This window comes from Vipera berus, assembly GCF_964194415.1.
Source record: "Vipera berus genome assembly, chromosome: 6".
Classification (NCBI taxonomy): domain Eukaryota; kingdom Metazoa; phylum Chordata; class Lepidosauria; order Squamata; family Viperidae; genus Vipera; species Vipera berus.
The window spans coordinates 90815093-90829374 of NC_138208.1; the positions used below are offsets into that span (position 1 = coordinate 90815093).

General features: G+C 50.9%; 1 protein-coding gene across 1 annotated transcript in view; it reads right to left on the reverse strand.

Annotated features, from left to right (window-relative positions):
* KCP (kielin cysteine rich BMP regulator) overlaps positions 1–14282 on the reverse strand; it is a gene marked incomplete at its 5' end in the record, with an annotated part of 60329 nt that overhangs the window by 42832 nt on the left and 3215 nt on the right. Inside the window, 9 exons of the mRNA XM_081331910.1 lie at positions 944–1037; positions 1815–1897; positions 3326–3422; positions 3871–4041; positions 4175–4242; positions 5033–5216; positions 5528–5796; positions 8799–8871; positions 11612–12168. Of these exons, the coding sequence (XP_081188036.1) occupies positions 944–1037; positions 1815–1897; positions 3326–3422; positions 3871–4041; positions 4175–4242; positions 5033–5216; positions 5528–5796; positions 8799–8871; positions 11612–12168 (1596 nt within the window). The remainder of the gene's footprint in view (positions 1–943; positions 1038–1814; positions 1898–3325; positions 3423–3870; positions 4042–4174; positions 4243–5032; positions 5217–5527; positions 5797–8798; positions 8872–11611; positions 12169–14282) is intronic.

Here is a 14282-nt window from a genome sequence, read left to right on the forward strand (position 1 = left end):
GGCCCCTTGAGGGCAACCTCAACGCTGATGCGGCCCTCAATGAAATTGAGTTTGACACCCCTCGACTAGAGGACCTCCAAGGTCCCTTCCAACTCATTCTATTGTCCTGTAATTTAATCAACCTTCCCTCCCAAGGACGAGGCCCATGGATGAGGGAGTCAAGATGGCAGCAGTTCAGAGCCTTGAACCTTTTCAAAGTGCATCCTGCACCACACTCGTAAAAAAAACAACAACCACTTGACTCCCTCATCCATGGGCCTCGTCCTTGGGAGGGAAGGCTGATTAAATTACAGGACAATAGAATGAGTTGGAAGGGACCCTGGAGGTCCTCTAGTCCCACAGCTTCTGGAGGCAAGCAGTTCCACTGGCTGATTGTCCTCCCTGTCATAAACATGACGCCATCTTGACTTTTGGTTTGTCTGTGATGCTTGCACACACACACACACACACACACACACACACACACACACACCCGTTCTGCCCAATGAAGTCATCGTGGTTTGTCTGGGATGCCTAAACCCCCTTTCTGCCCAATGATGTCATTATGCTTTATCTGGGAAGCTTAGCTCTCCTTTCTGCTCAATGACATCATCATGGATTGTCTAGGATGCCTAGATCATGTCATTGTAGTTTGTCTGGGAAGCTTAGCTCTCCTTTCTGCTCAATGACATCAACATGGTTTGTCTAGGATGCCTAGATGATGTCATTGTAGTTCGTCTGGGAAGCTTAGCTCTCCTTTCTGCTCAATGACATCATCATGGTTTGTCTAGGATGCCTAGATGATGTCATTGTAGTTTATCTGGGAAGCTTAGCTCTCCTTTCTGCTCAATGACATCATCATGGTTTGTCTAGGATGCCTAGATGATGTCATTGTAGTTTGTCTGGGATGCCTAGTGCCTCCCCTTTCGGTCCAGAGCCCCCCCTCCCTCTCACCAAGACTCACCATCACAGACGGGGCAGCAGGTGCCCGGGCGAGGGCGGGCGGGGTGGCGGCACAGACTGGCACACTGCCTCTGCTGGCAGATGGCATTGCCCTCCTGCAGCAGAGGGAGGGGGGAGGAAGAAGGGGTGTGAAAGGAGGGGTTTCTGGGAGGGGGATTCCTGCTAAGGATTCGGCTTCCCCCCGCCCCCCCCCGGCCCCAGATTTAAAGAGGCCAGTGGCGCTTCCTTGGTCCAGGTGTCAAAGATGTGGGCACAAGCGGCCGTAGAGGGGAAAAAATGTCCGTACAAAACTGACCGGAAGGCTGAAGTCAGAGGACAGTCAAAAAAGTCAGGCTGGACCCTGCAGGGGTGCGACGGAAACTCTGCCTGTTTTATATTTAGTGACCATAATTGGGACCTGTAACTTGGCCGTTAAGTGAAAAGGCCATTAAGTGAACCCACCTGGTTTGACTTCAGCCTTCCTTGGCTTTGCGGACCCGAGAAAGCCATAAATGAGAGGACTGATTGCAAGGTGATTTTTTTTCCCCCGTGCCAGTCGTAACTGCGAACGGTCGCTAAACGAGGCAATTGCTAAACGAGGACGATCTGTACGCCACCATCTAAGATTTTCTCCTTTTTTTTTTACTCTAATCTGTGGCCTTTCCCTGACTTTCCCTCTGGGCCTGTGACTTTTACGGCGTGGTTTAGTGTCTTTAATATTTCCTGGCGTCTCTCTTGCCCTGATGCCCGAGCGGCTTTTAGCTCTGGCCGGTCAGCCCAACTCGGCTGTGGGTCAAGCGTGACGCTAGGAATTCCAGGGATTTCAGGGTCCGAGAAACTCTGATGAATGCTTGAAAGCCACGGGTGGACAGGTGGGCACTGCCGGGGCTCACCTGGCACTTGCACCTCAGGCAGGGGTCCGTGGGGGGCGTCCACTCCTCCCCGTGTTCGTGTCTGGCGGTTCCGTTCACACAACCTGCATCATGGAGGACAGAGGGAATACTGAACGCGAGAAGCCCACGCAGAGGTGGAAATGCGTATTCAGTGCAGATAGCCCCCCACAAGAAAACAGCCCTGTTGGGAGAGCACTGAAGACCGTCCCCCCCAGTTCATTCATGAGCTACTGGGGTTGTCTTGTACTGTATCAATATACCCGTCTGGATCTTATTCTACAGGACTCCCCCTTCCAAATTATGCCCTTCCTGTCACTCAGCTAGGAGAAGTAGAATTCGTGCTGTGGAAACCCACAACTTCCAGTTGCAGAAGAAAAGAATCACCCCACCCCCACAGACACATCCTTGGACCACCCCAAAAGCAGATTCTCCCGCAGGAGAAACATCTAGCGGCAGCAATGGGGGAGAATTCTCCAAAGCGCCCGAAGGCAGGAGAAGAAGCAATGGATGGAAACTCAAGGAGAGAAGCAACCTGGAATTAAGGAGAAACTTCCTGACAGTCAGAACAACTAACCAGTGGAACAACCTGCCTCCAGAAGTGGTGAATGCTTCAACACTGGAAGTTTTTAAGAAGAGAAAATTTGGACCCTTGGCAATTGACTCATTGAATCAATAATTGCCATGATAAATGAATAAATGATCGAAAATGAATGAATGAATGAATAAATAAATGATTGACCAATGAAATGATCAATCAGTTGACCCAATGAATCATTGAGAATCAATTATTGACATGATAATGAATGAATGAATCAACTCAATAAATCAATGAATGAATCAATGGTTGACAATCAATCAATCAATGAATCAATCAATGGTTGACTCAATCAATCAATGAGAATTAATGATTGATATGAATAATGACAGAATCAATCAATGAATAAATCAGTCAATGCATGATGGGCTCAATGAATGAATGATCAATCAATCAATCAATGCACGATGGACTCAATGAATGAATGGGTCAATCAGTCAATGCATGATGGGCTCAATGAATGAATGATCAATCAATCAATGCATGGACTCAATGAATGAATGAATGGATCAATCAATCAATCAATGCATGATGGGCTCAATGAATGAATTGATCAATCAATCAATCAATGCATGATGGGCTCAATGAATGAATGGATCAATCAGTCAATGCATGATGGGCTCAATGAATGAATGAACTGATCAATCAATCAATGCATGATGGACTCAATCAATGAATGAATCAATGAATGATTGAAACAATGAATCGATCAGTGAATGAATTCATCAGCAGCTGCCCACCCACCAGTTTTTAAAGCTCAAGACTGTCTTCCCATAACCTGCTATGCCCAAATCAGTAGATAATGGGTTCTGTGTGTGAATTGCCCAAAGGATCCTGTGGGAACGCAAATGCAGCTTCTAACATGAGCTTTGACACATAAACACACTCTCCCCTGTATAGCACAAAACCTCTTTACCTTGATGGCAACTGGGGCAGCACTGCCCAGGCGGCGTGTAGCGGTCCTGGCACGAAAGCTCGGGGCATTCGGTCACTTGGCACTGGACTGTGCCAGCCTGGCACCGTAGGAAAGATAAAGCAAGGTTTATCTAAGTTTATTTAGAGTGGCACCTGGGTAGGCGGGAGGGGAAAGGCTGCATCAGAAGCTGGCTAGTTAGCACAGCAGACGGATGGAAGCCATGCTGGGAACAACGTGTTCATTCCTTAGCTGTCCGTTTCCTGGTTGTCGTGATTCCTGCCTTGCTTTGGATCGAGCCCTTGACTCAGGATCAGGCCTTGTGAACCCTTTTGTGGATCGGGCCTCGTGAACCCTTGTGTGTTGCGGATTTAATTATGCCTGGTGGATTTATCTCATTCGGGGAACGTTCGAGGGTCTTGTGGACAGCTGGCAGGTGGGACAGTTCCGGGGTTTCTGAGAAGGGAGTGGCGGGGAATATTAATAAAACCCACTAAACCCACAGTTAAGAGTGGGTGGGGCAGCACAGGGCTTGCCCCTCCCCTCACCTCACAGGTGCAGTGTGTGCATGGATCCTCCAGGAAGTGACCTCCGTTCTTCAGCAAGTATCCCTTGTACACGCAGTCTCCACATTCAGGGCAACACCTGTCCTTGGGGGTGGCAGGATGCTGGCACGGCACGGGGGAACAATCCTCCACTTGACAGGTGACTCTGCCATCCTGGAGCGGGTGGGGGTGGCACAAAGAGACCCAAATTCTACGGGAAGATTCTGCGAACTTGTCTGCAAAGTGAGGGGCACTGTCTTCCGCAAGTAGGAAGCCGGCATTGGTCCCGGCACAGCTGCCCACTCACCTTGCACTGGCATCTCCGACAAGGATCTGCCTTCCAGTTTTCGCCGTCTTTCCTGCCGTCGGCACAACCTGCAGGGAGGACAAGGGGAAGGGGCACCTGTTGAACCTCTGCCTGCGGAGAAATGGGCAAAGGAAAAAGGACAAGCGGGCCAATGCAGGGTGTACGCGGGAAGACGACATATCATGTGGGATTGTGGCCCAAGGCTTCCAGGTCAAAAACTTCCAAGATGGTGGCCTCAAGCGTACCATCAAAGCTAATCTTCAGGTTTTTGACCTCTCCCAACTCTGTGGACTGGGGGAGATTGTCAAATTCATGCTGCAGATCACCCCCCCCCCCCCGAAGAAACAGGGTCAACCTAAGAATCTCCAAAGCCGCAGAAGGCAGGACAAGAAGCAACGGATGGAAACTAACCAAGGAGAGAAGCAACCTGGAACTAAGGAGAAACTTCCTGACGGTTAGAACAATTAACCAGTGGAACAACCTGCCTCCAGAAGTGGTGAATGCTCCAACACTGGAAGTTTTTAAGAAGGGACTGGACAACAATTTGTCTGAAATGGTACATGGCTTCCTGTCTGAGCAAGGGGTTGGACTAGAAGACCTCCAAGGTCCCTTCCGATTCTATTCTATTCTATTCTATTCTATTCTATTCTATTCTATTCTATTCTATTCTATTCTATTCTATTCTATTCTATTCTATTCTATTCTATTCTATTCTATTCTATTCTCTTGTTCCATTCCACTCCATTCTTCTTTGCAAGAGCTAAAATGGAAAAAGGGCCCAGCGCATTCCTGGCCCTGAATTCCCCAAAGGGCACCGAGACCGGCATGGTGAGTCTCGAACCCCAGCCACTTCCTCACCCTGGCAATGCATCCGGTTGGGCTGCCGTTGGCACTCGACCTTGCCCTGCATGCACATGCAGGAGGTGCAGGGGTCTGGCTCCCAGGAAGCCCCCTCCTCGTGGTGCTGCCCATCTGCAAAGCAGGTCACCTGCCGACACTCGCATTGCTCAAGGGACTTCAGGCGGCTGAGCAGGTGGGAGTTCTGTCGGGGAAGCGGGGCAGGCGGTCAGGGTTGCAGAACCGGAATTGGGCGTCAGCGCTCCATTGGGCCGTCCCCTCCCGGACTAAGCATCGAGGCGGGAGCCCTAAATTGCATGGGACCCAGGACCCCTTTTGAACAAGCTTTTCTTGGCCAACGTAAGTCCTCTGAATGCCGATTTTGCCTCGATGGGTCTGGAGATGGGCACTGGAGGGACGGACTGCCCATCGGCCTTACGGTTTTCGAGCCAGCCAGCTCTGTCTCCAAGACAAGCCTCCAAAGGAATTGGCTAACATTCCTGGTAGGGTCCTCACCTGCTCCTTCACCATATCCAGCATGGATCCCAGTCCCTCCACCTGCTCCTCCAGCCTCTGGATCCGCTCTTCCAGGCTGGCCACAGCAGACCTTGCGGATCCCAGGGGCAGCAGTTCTGCTTGGCCGGGCTCTTGTTGGTAGTGGTGGGTTTCTGCCAGGGCCAAGGGCTCAAAGGGCGGCAAGGAATCCAGATCCAGAGGAGATTCCTCTGGGTGATCAAGATACTGGCTCTCAGACAGACCATAGGGCAGAGAGAACAGGTCCAGCCCTGTGGGTCAGCAACACAAGAGGTCAGGACGACCTGGTACGGGTCAGGAAGAACCTCCAGGGGTCTCCAGCCCTAACCCTCATTTCCGGGGCGCATAAATGGGGTGGGTGGGTGGGGTTAATGGGACACCTCCTCCTTTTGGCAGACCCAGGCCAATGAAGGTCATGCATCCCCTGAAGATATGCAGTGTGTAATATACCGGTAGTCCACAACTTACAACCACAACTAAGCCCCAACTTCTCCATTGCTAAGTGAGACAGTATTGATTTTACCCCATCTGACGACCTTTCTTGCCACGGTTGTTAAGTGACTCACTGCAGTTAAGTTAATAGCACGGTTGTCAAGTGAATCTGGCTTCCCCGGTTGACTTTGCTTGCCAAAAAGTCGCAGGTGATCCCGGGACACTGCGACCGTTGCTCAGCTGGCTTTCATGTCTAAGTGGAACTAGCACTCACCATCTCCTGGTGATTGGCCCAAAGTCACCCAGCCGGCTTTCATGTGTAAGTGGAACTAGAATTCACCGTCTTCTGGTGATTGGCCCAAAGCTACTCAGCTGGCTTTCATGTCTAAGTGGAACTAGAACTCACCGTCTCCTGGTGATTGGCCCAAAGCTACTCACTTGGCTTTCACGTCTAAGTGGAACTAGAACTCACCGTCTCCTGGTGATTGGCCCAAAGCTACTCACTTGGCTTTCACGTCTAAGTGGAACTAGAACTCACCGTCTCCTGGTGATTGGCCCAAAGCTACTCAGCTGGCTTTCATGTCTAAGTGGAACTAGAACTCACCGTCTCCTGGTGATTGGCCCAAAGCTACTCACTTGGCTTTCATGTCTAAGTGGAACTAGAACTCACCATCTCCTGGTGATTGGCCCAAAGTCACCCAGCCGGCTTTCATGTGTAAGTGGAACTAGAATTCACCGTCTTCTGGTGATTGGCCCAAAGCTACTCAGCCGGCTTTCATGTCTAAGTGGAACTAGAACTCACCGTCTCCTGGTGATTGGCCCAAAGCTACTCACTTGGCTTTCACGTCTAAGTGGAACTAGAACTCACCATCTCCTGGTGATTGGCCCAAAGCTACTCACTTGGCTTTCACGTCTAAGTGGAACTAGAACTCACCATCTCCTGGTGATTGGCCCAAAGCTACTCACTTGGCTTTCACGTCTAAGTGGAACTAGAACTCACCGTCTCCTGGTGATTGGCCCAAAGCTACTCACTTGGCTTTCACGTCTAAGTGGAACTAGAACTCACCGTCTCCTGGTGATTGGCCCAAAGCTACTCAGCTGGCTTTCACGTCTAAGTGGAACTAGAACTCACCGTCTGCTGGTGATTGGCCCAAAGTCACCCAGCCAGCTTTTATGCATAAGGTGGGACTAGAACTCGGAGCCTGCTGCTTTCTAAGCCAGCGCTAATCCCCCCACCAAACTGGCTCTTATGTTGTTGAAACCAGCTTCCTGAAAAGCGGATTGAGGAAGTGTGCGCTCTTTGTCTGATGGAAAAATACGTATTTGCACATTTGTACTTGGGAGAAGTCAGACAGAATAGCTAAGCTGGACGTCCAGCGATGTGCAGCCAGACACCCCACGGCTTCTTCTCCCAGACGCGGCCTTTGCGCCATCTGAATCTAATCGACTGAAGCAGAACCAGGCCAAATTATGCAAAGCATAACAAAGGGATCCCTTGTGCAAAAGTCGTTTGTATGCTTGATTTCTTCTGGGTGCCTTGTTCTATTTATTTCCAGCTCGGATCCTGGATCTCAACCAGAAGATGCAGCCGTTGAGGCTGGTGGGGACTGAGAGATGGGGGGGGGGAATTGCTCTGGCAAAGAGACCCGGGCTGCTTGGAGTCTGGCCACTTCACAGAGACCCCTCCAAACAACCTGGGCCAATAACAGAAAGAGCACTCATCCTAGCCAGTTCCTTGTTTGTGGGAAGGGCTGAGAAAAAGGAGGAGGAGGAGGAGGAGGAGGAGGAGGAGGAGGAGGAGGAGGAGGAGGAGGAGGAGGAGGAGGAGGAGGAGGAAAAAGAGAGGGAGAAGGGATGGAGGAGAAGGGGGAGAGAAAAGAGACGGGGAAAAGGAAGGAAGGAGATGGAAAATGGAGGACAGGGGGATGAGGGTTGGAGAAGGAGTAGGGATGGAGAAAGAGTAGAAGAAAGAAGGGAGGAAGGAAAAAAGGGGAAAGGGAAGGGGAAGAAGGAGAACGGGACAGAGGAGGAGGAAGAGGAAAAAGAGAGGGAGAAGGGATGGAGGAGAAGGGGGGAGAGGAAAGAGAAGGGAAAAGGGAGCAATGAGAAGGAGAATGGAGGATGGAGGGATGAGGAGGAAGGAGGAGGAGGAGAAGGAGGAGGAGGAGGAGGAGGAGGTGGAGGAGGAACCAACGCAAGAAGCCCAGGACACAAGTTGCCACACCGCAGGAGTGTGAAGTCAAGAGAGAGAGAGAGACACACACACACACACACACCTGCCGCTTGCCAGAATGGCTGATATCCTATTGGCATCCAGTCCACCTGCAGAGAAACCTCTCCAATTTGGCTCAGAGCCAGCCAATAGCGTTCCCCTGGCCTGCCCCTTCCAGAGGGCTCCCCCTCCCCCCCCTCCGTGGCTCTGGGCCACCCGGACACTGGTGGGGCTCCAGCCTGCCTCTCTGCAGCTGTTGCCTCCTGTCTGGCTGGAGCCCAGCCCAGGCCCACGGCTCTCAGCCGCCCGGGACAGGGAACATCTGGCCCACAGCACAGATGTTGGGGGGGGGTGAATGGGGGGCTGGAGGGAAGGAAAGGTTTCCCACTGCTGGGAATCCTTTGATCCTGGCCTCTCAGCTGCGCCCTTGGACTTGGTCCCTTCTGGATGACCCTCCCAGTTCTAGGTCAGCGGGTGGCAGGGGAAAAAAAGGTCTTGCTGAACCGCAGCAGTGCTGCAAACTACTCTCTCTCTCTCTCTCTCTCACACACACACAGACACACACACACACACTCCGCCAGCCCGACGACCTGCAATTTGGACGCTTACCCGGCAGGTTCTCACAGTGCCAGGGGCGGCGGGGGAAGCCATGGGGGGAGATCTCGGCTGTCTGCCAGGAGCCCTGCAAAAAAAAATAATCCATCACAGTCACGAATGTCTAACGGTTAAGACATAAAGCTACAAAAAGCGGGAGACGGTGAGTTCTAGTTCCACCTCAGGCATGAAAGCCAACTGGGTGACTTTGGGCCAATCACCAGGAGAGGGTGAGTTCTAGTGCCACTCGAAGCATGAAAGCCAGCTGAGTGATTCTGGGTCAATTACCAGGAGATGGTGAGTTATAGTCCTGCATTAGGCATGAAAGCCGGCTGGGTGACTTTGGGCCAATCACCAGGAGACAGTGAGTTCTAGTTCCACCTCAGGCATGAAAGCCAACTGGGTGACTTTGGGCCAATCACCAGGAGATGGTGAGTTCTAGTGCCACTCGAAGCATGAAAGCCAGCTGAGTGATTCTGGGTCAATTACCAGGAGACGGTGAGTTATAGTCCTGCATTAGGCATGAAAGCCGGCTGGGTGACTTTGGGCCAATCACCAGGAGACAGTGAGTTCTAGTTCCACTTCAGGCATGAAAGCCAACTGGGTGACTTTGGGCCAATCACCAGGAGACGGTGAGTTCTAGTACCACTTGAAGCATGAAAGCCAGCTTAGTGATTCTTGGTCAATCACCAGGAGACGGTGAGTTCTAGTCCCACCTTAGGCATGAAAGCCAACTGGGTGACTTTGGGCCAATCACCAGGAGATTGTGAGTTCTAGTGCCACTCAAAGCATGAAAGCCAGCTGAGTGATTCTGGGTTAATCACCAGGAGACGTTGAGTTCTAGTTCCGCCTTAGGCACGAAAACTAGCTGGGTGACTTTGGGCCACTCACTATCTCTCAGCCCAGCCCACCTCAAAGGGTTATTGTTATGGGGAAAATAGGAGGAGGAAGAAGGATGATATGTATTTATATAAATAAATAAATAAATAAATAAATAAATAAATAAATAAATAAATAAATAAATAAATAAATAAATAACAGACAAACTAACAAACATGGGGAGGTGTACAGTGAGGAAAAGGCAACGCCAGTCCTATCCTTAGCAATATCCATAACACTCAAAGCAACTCTTGATGTCCAGCCTTCTCGCAACGTAACTTGCAAGAGGTCCTTGAAACCCTTAGCCCCCCCCCCCTACCCCACATAACTGTCTTGTCCCTTTTTTGAACGTCTGCTTGTTGGCTGCTATTTCTCACCTCCTTGGATTACTTCCCCGGCTTAAAAATACATTTCCAAAATGACCTTTAAAACCACGGGTGTTTTGTTCAACGCGAAAATTCCACCCGGGTTCGCAACTTAAGAGAGCCCCCCCCCCTCAGATAGACTGGCTTAGCCTCTGTCGGAAGAATAACATGGGGTTCCCGACTGAAGTTGAAGAAATCGAAATGAAAGCCAGACAGCCGTGAGGGAAGGAGAATTATTTATTCCGAATAACAAGGGGATTCGCCCGTGGGGGTAGCTACGGAGAAAAAGGAGCACAGAAGAGATGCTTTATAAGGGCACGTGTCCTTGGCGTGGGTCCTGAAGGGCGTGGGTATGTGTACGTGCTGGTTCTAGGGTGACACATGAGGGTTGTGTATATGTGCCTGTGTTGACATGGAGAAGGGGTTAATTAAATCAAATGGTGTGTACGGGGGGGGTCTCTTCATTTGAACTGTATTATAATTATCTTTACATTGTGCTGATTGCATTTTTGTGTCTTTGCTGGTGACTGTTTACAATGTGGATTAATTAATTAATTATTTCCTATGTTTGAGTAAGTTTAAAGGATTTCAGAGTCTGTTACTAACTTTGTAGAGCCAGGGTCTGTTAACATATAATTCTCTACGTAGCACAGATAGGCCTTGATTCTCAGCTTGTTTAGTGACCGTTCAAACTTACGATGGCACTGAAAAATGTGACCTATGACCGTTTCTCACTGTTATGACCTTTGCAATATCCTCATAAAAGGTAAAAGGTAAAGGTTCCCCCACACACGCGTGCTAGTCGTTTCCGACTCTAGGAGCCGGTGCTCATCTCCGTTTCAGAGCCGAAGAGCCGGCGCTTGTCCGAGGACGTCTCCGTGGTCATGTGGCCGGCATGACTAGACGCCAAAGGCGCACGGAACGCTGTTACCTTCCCACCGGAGCGGTCCCTATTTTTCTACTTGCATTTTTACGTGCTTCGGAACTGCTAGGTTGGCAGAAGCTGGGACGAGTGACAGGCGCTCACTCTGCTATGCGGCACTCGGGATTCGACCCGCCAAACTGCCGACCTTCTGATCGACAAGCTCAGCATCCTAACCCACTGAGCCACCGCATCCCATAGTTAGGATCAAAATTCAGAGGCTGGCAACCGACTCATATTTACGATGGTTGTAGTGTCCAGGGCTCACGTGATCCCCGTTTGCAACCTTCTGACAAGCTAAGTCAATTGGGGAAGGCAGATTCACTTAACAACGGGGTTCACTAACTCAACCACTGCAGTGATTCACTTAAGAGCTGTGGCAGGAAAGGTCGCAAAATGGGGCAAAATCTGCTGAACAAATGTCTCATTTAACCACGGAAGTGTCAGCCTCAACTGTGGCCCTAAATGGAGGACTACTCGTGTTTCTGATAAAAAGGCATAAGTTCTGCCCAAACCACAGAAAGGAAATTGACGTTCAGCAAGACTCGTCCGTGGCACGAAGGAACCCCAATTGGCCTCGTTACACAGGATAAGCCCCCAAAGTGGGCTTAGGAACGTTCTGGATGCCGGTCACAGCTAAATGCCACCTTGGCTGGACTTACCAGGAACTTGCTGGCTTCGTCTCCGGCCAGACTGGCAAAGGTGATCTGCAGGTCGAGGGGCAGCAGCAGGCTGAGCAGGTCCTCCCCATGGCTTCCTTCAAAAAGGAAGGGCTCTTGGCAGTCCACGTACAGGGAGACGCGCCGTGGCTCCAGGTTCAGGGCCAGTTGTGCCCAGCGGCCGTGGGCAAAAGGGCTGCTTCCCGGGAAGACCAGCGTGGCTGGCTCCATGTTATGCACCGCCCGGTACGCCAGCCACAGGTGGTCCTCCCGGGTGCTGGATGCCAGCTGCAGGAGGGGGTGCCCATCCCGCTTGGCAGCTGCTGGGGAGGCCAGGGAGATGAGGGTGCCCTCCGATCCGGGGCTCTGGCGGGCCACGAAGTGGAAGCCGAGGGCGGCTTGCACCGTGGACAGTAGGTAGACGGAGTAGTCCCAGGGCAGAGTCAGGAGGGGCGCCCGCCGGCGGAACTTCCAGGCCGGGATGCCCGGATCGGGACCCTGGGTCTTGCTGATGCCTGGTACCGAGCGGCTGATGTTGAGCGCCTCCAGCAGGTCAAGGACTGCGAAGGAAGAGCAGGTGGCGGTTAATGGCCGTGTCACATCTACATGAGTCCCAGGGCTGGAAGCCCAGAAGAACCAGGCGAGAATTTTGGGTGGGGGTGGGTGGGTGGGTTTATTTATTTATTTATTATTGGGGTTTATATGCCGCCCTATCTCCCGAAGGACTCAGGGCGGCTAACAACAATAACATACTGTCAGAATCCATTTATATCATATTCATAAATGGAATGTTTCAAACATTATCCCATGGATTCTGTCATCTCCCGAAGAGAAGAGGATAGATGTGTATTGAACCGGCAATAGGCATTTCAAAGGAAAGGAGAAGCCTTTTGAACTGGGGAAACAAAAGGGGGGGGCTAGCATCTGGCTTTTGTCACGGTAGACAGCAATAAACAAAAGGGTCCTAACTTCCTTTTTCCCACGAGATGGATGATACGAGAGGAAGGATGGGGGGACTGACCAAATGGGGATTAAGGGGGGTTAAACCGGGAACTCTTTATAAGGATTTACATCGTGGAACCATTAAGCCCTGTCTCATTTCCTACAACCGAGCATGTCATAGTAAAGATTTCTTTTGGACTAAAAACCTGGCTCCAAGAGTTTTTGTCTTCCTAAGACGTGGTTTGGGGTGGGTCCTGACACATAAAATAAATACAGAAGTTAAGATAGAATTAAAATTAAAGGCCTCTGTACAATGAATTAAAATTAAAATTAAAATAAATTAAAAATTAGAGTTAAAAAATTAAAAACAAAGCCCCTGGGAAGTTGACAGACTGGCCTGTGGCATTTGCTTGGCCATAGTAGGGGGATTGAGGAGCCATCTCACCCCACTGGGATCCGCCTGCCCCACTTGCGGCCAGCACAAGAGGCCTGGTACGGACGCTGCCTGTTGAGGAATTCTGGCGGGTGGGGTCAAGGAGAAGGGCCTTTTCTGCTGTGGCCCCAGCCCTTGGGAATACACTCCCCACAGCACTGCTCCCACGCTTTGGCCCTTCTGGAGGAGATTAAAACCTCGCTTTGCTGGCTGGCTTCAGACGCCGAGCAAACAACACCCTAATTGAGGAAGCGTCAAGAATGCTCCCAGCAACACGGACAGGGTGAGCCACTAGAAGAGAAACAGGGCAAACTCCAGATTAACATTGGGGATGTTCCCTAGCTGGGTCATGAATTGCCTGCAAGACCAACCAAGCTCAGAGAGCACCAAGGACCGCATGCTCCTCCTCCTCCTCTCCACAAACCCCCCTCCCTTCTAGCCCTGATTACGTTACCTAGTTGGGTCATGAAACGTCTACAAGGAAACAACCAGGCTCAGAGAGCAGCAAGGACCCCACATTCCTCCTCCTCCTCCTCTCCACAATGCCTCCTCCCTTCTAGCCCTGATGATGTTGCCTAGTTGGGTCAACAAATGTCTGCAAGAAAATAATCAAGCTCAGAGAGGGCAGCACCTGCGACCTGAAACCTCAAGATCCCAGGTAGAGGGCTGCTGGAAAGGGAGGTTCTCCAGAGGCTGGCATTATGGTATGTTATGCTTTTAATTTTCCCTGTAAACCGCCCTGAGTCCTACGGGAATAGGGCGGTATATAAATTTAATAAAATAAATAAATAAATTATGTCAGGAGAGGCTGGCTGCCTTTGGGGGGGGTCTCCATCTTTAAAGGCCTGTGCAGCCCCCACCTCTTTGTCTTCCTTCCTTCCTTCCTTCCTTCCTTCCTTCCTTCCTTCCTTCCTTCCTTCCTTCTCCTTTCTAGCCCTGATGATGTTCCCTAGTTGGGTCATGAAACGTCTTCAAGGAAACCACCCAGCTCAGAGAGCACCAAGGACCCCACAGTCCTCCTCCTCCTCCTCACTTCTCTTTCTCCTCTCCACAAACCACCACTCCCTTCCAGCACTGATAATGTTCCCTAGTTGGGTCATGAAACCTCTGCAAGAAAACAACCAAACTCAGAGAGCATCAAGGGCCCCACAGTCGTCGTCGTCATCGTCGTCCTCCTCCTCCTCCTCCTCCTCCTCCTCCTCCTCCTCCTCCTCCTCCTCCCCCCCTTCTAGCCCTGCTGATGATCCCTAGTTGGGTCAAGAAATGTCTGCAAGAAAATAATCAAGCTCAGAGAGCATT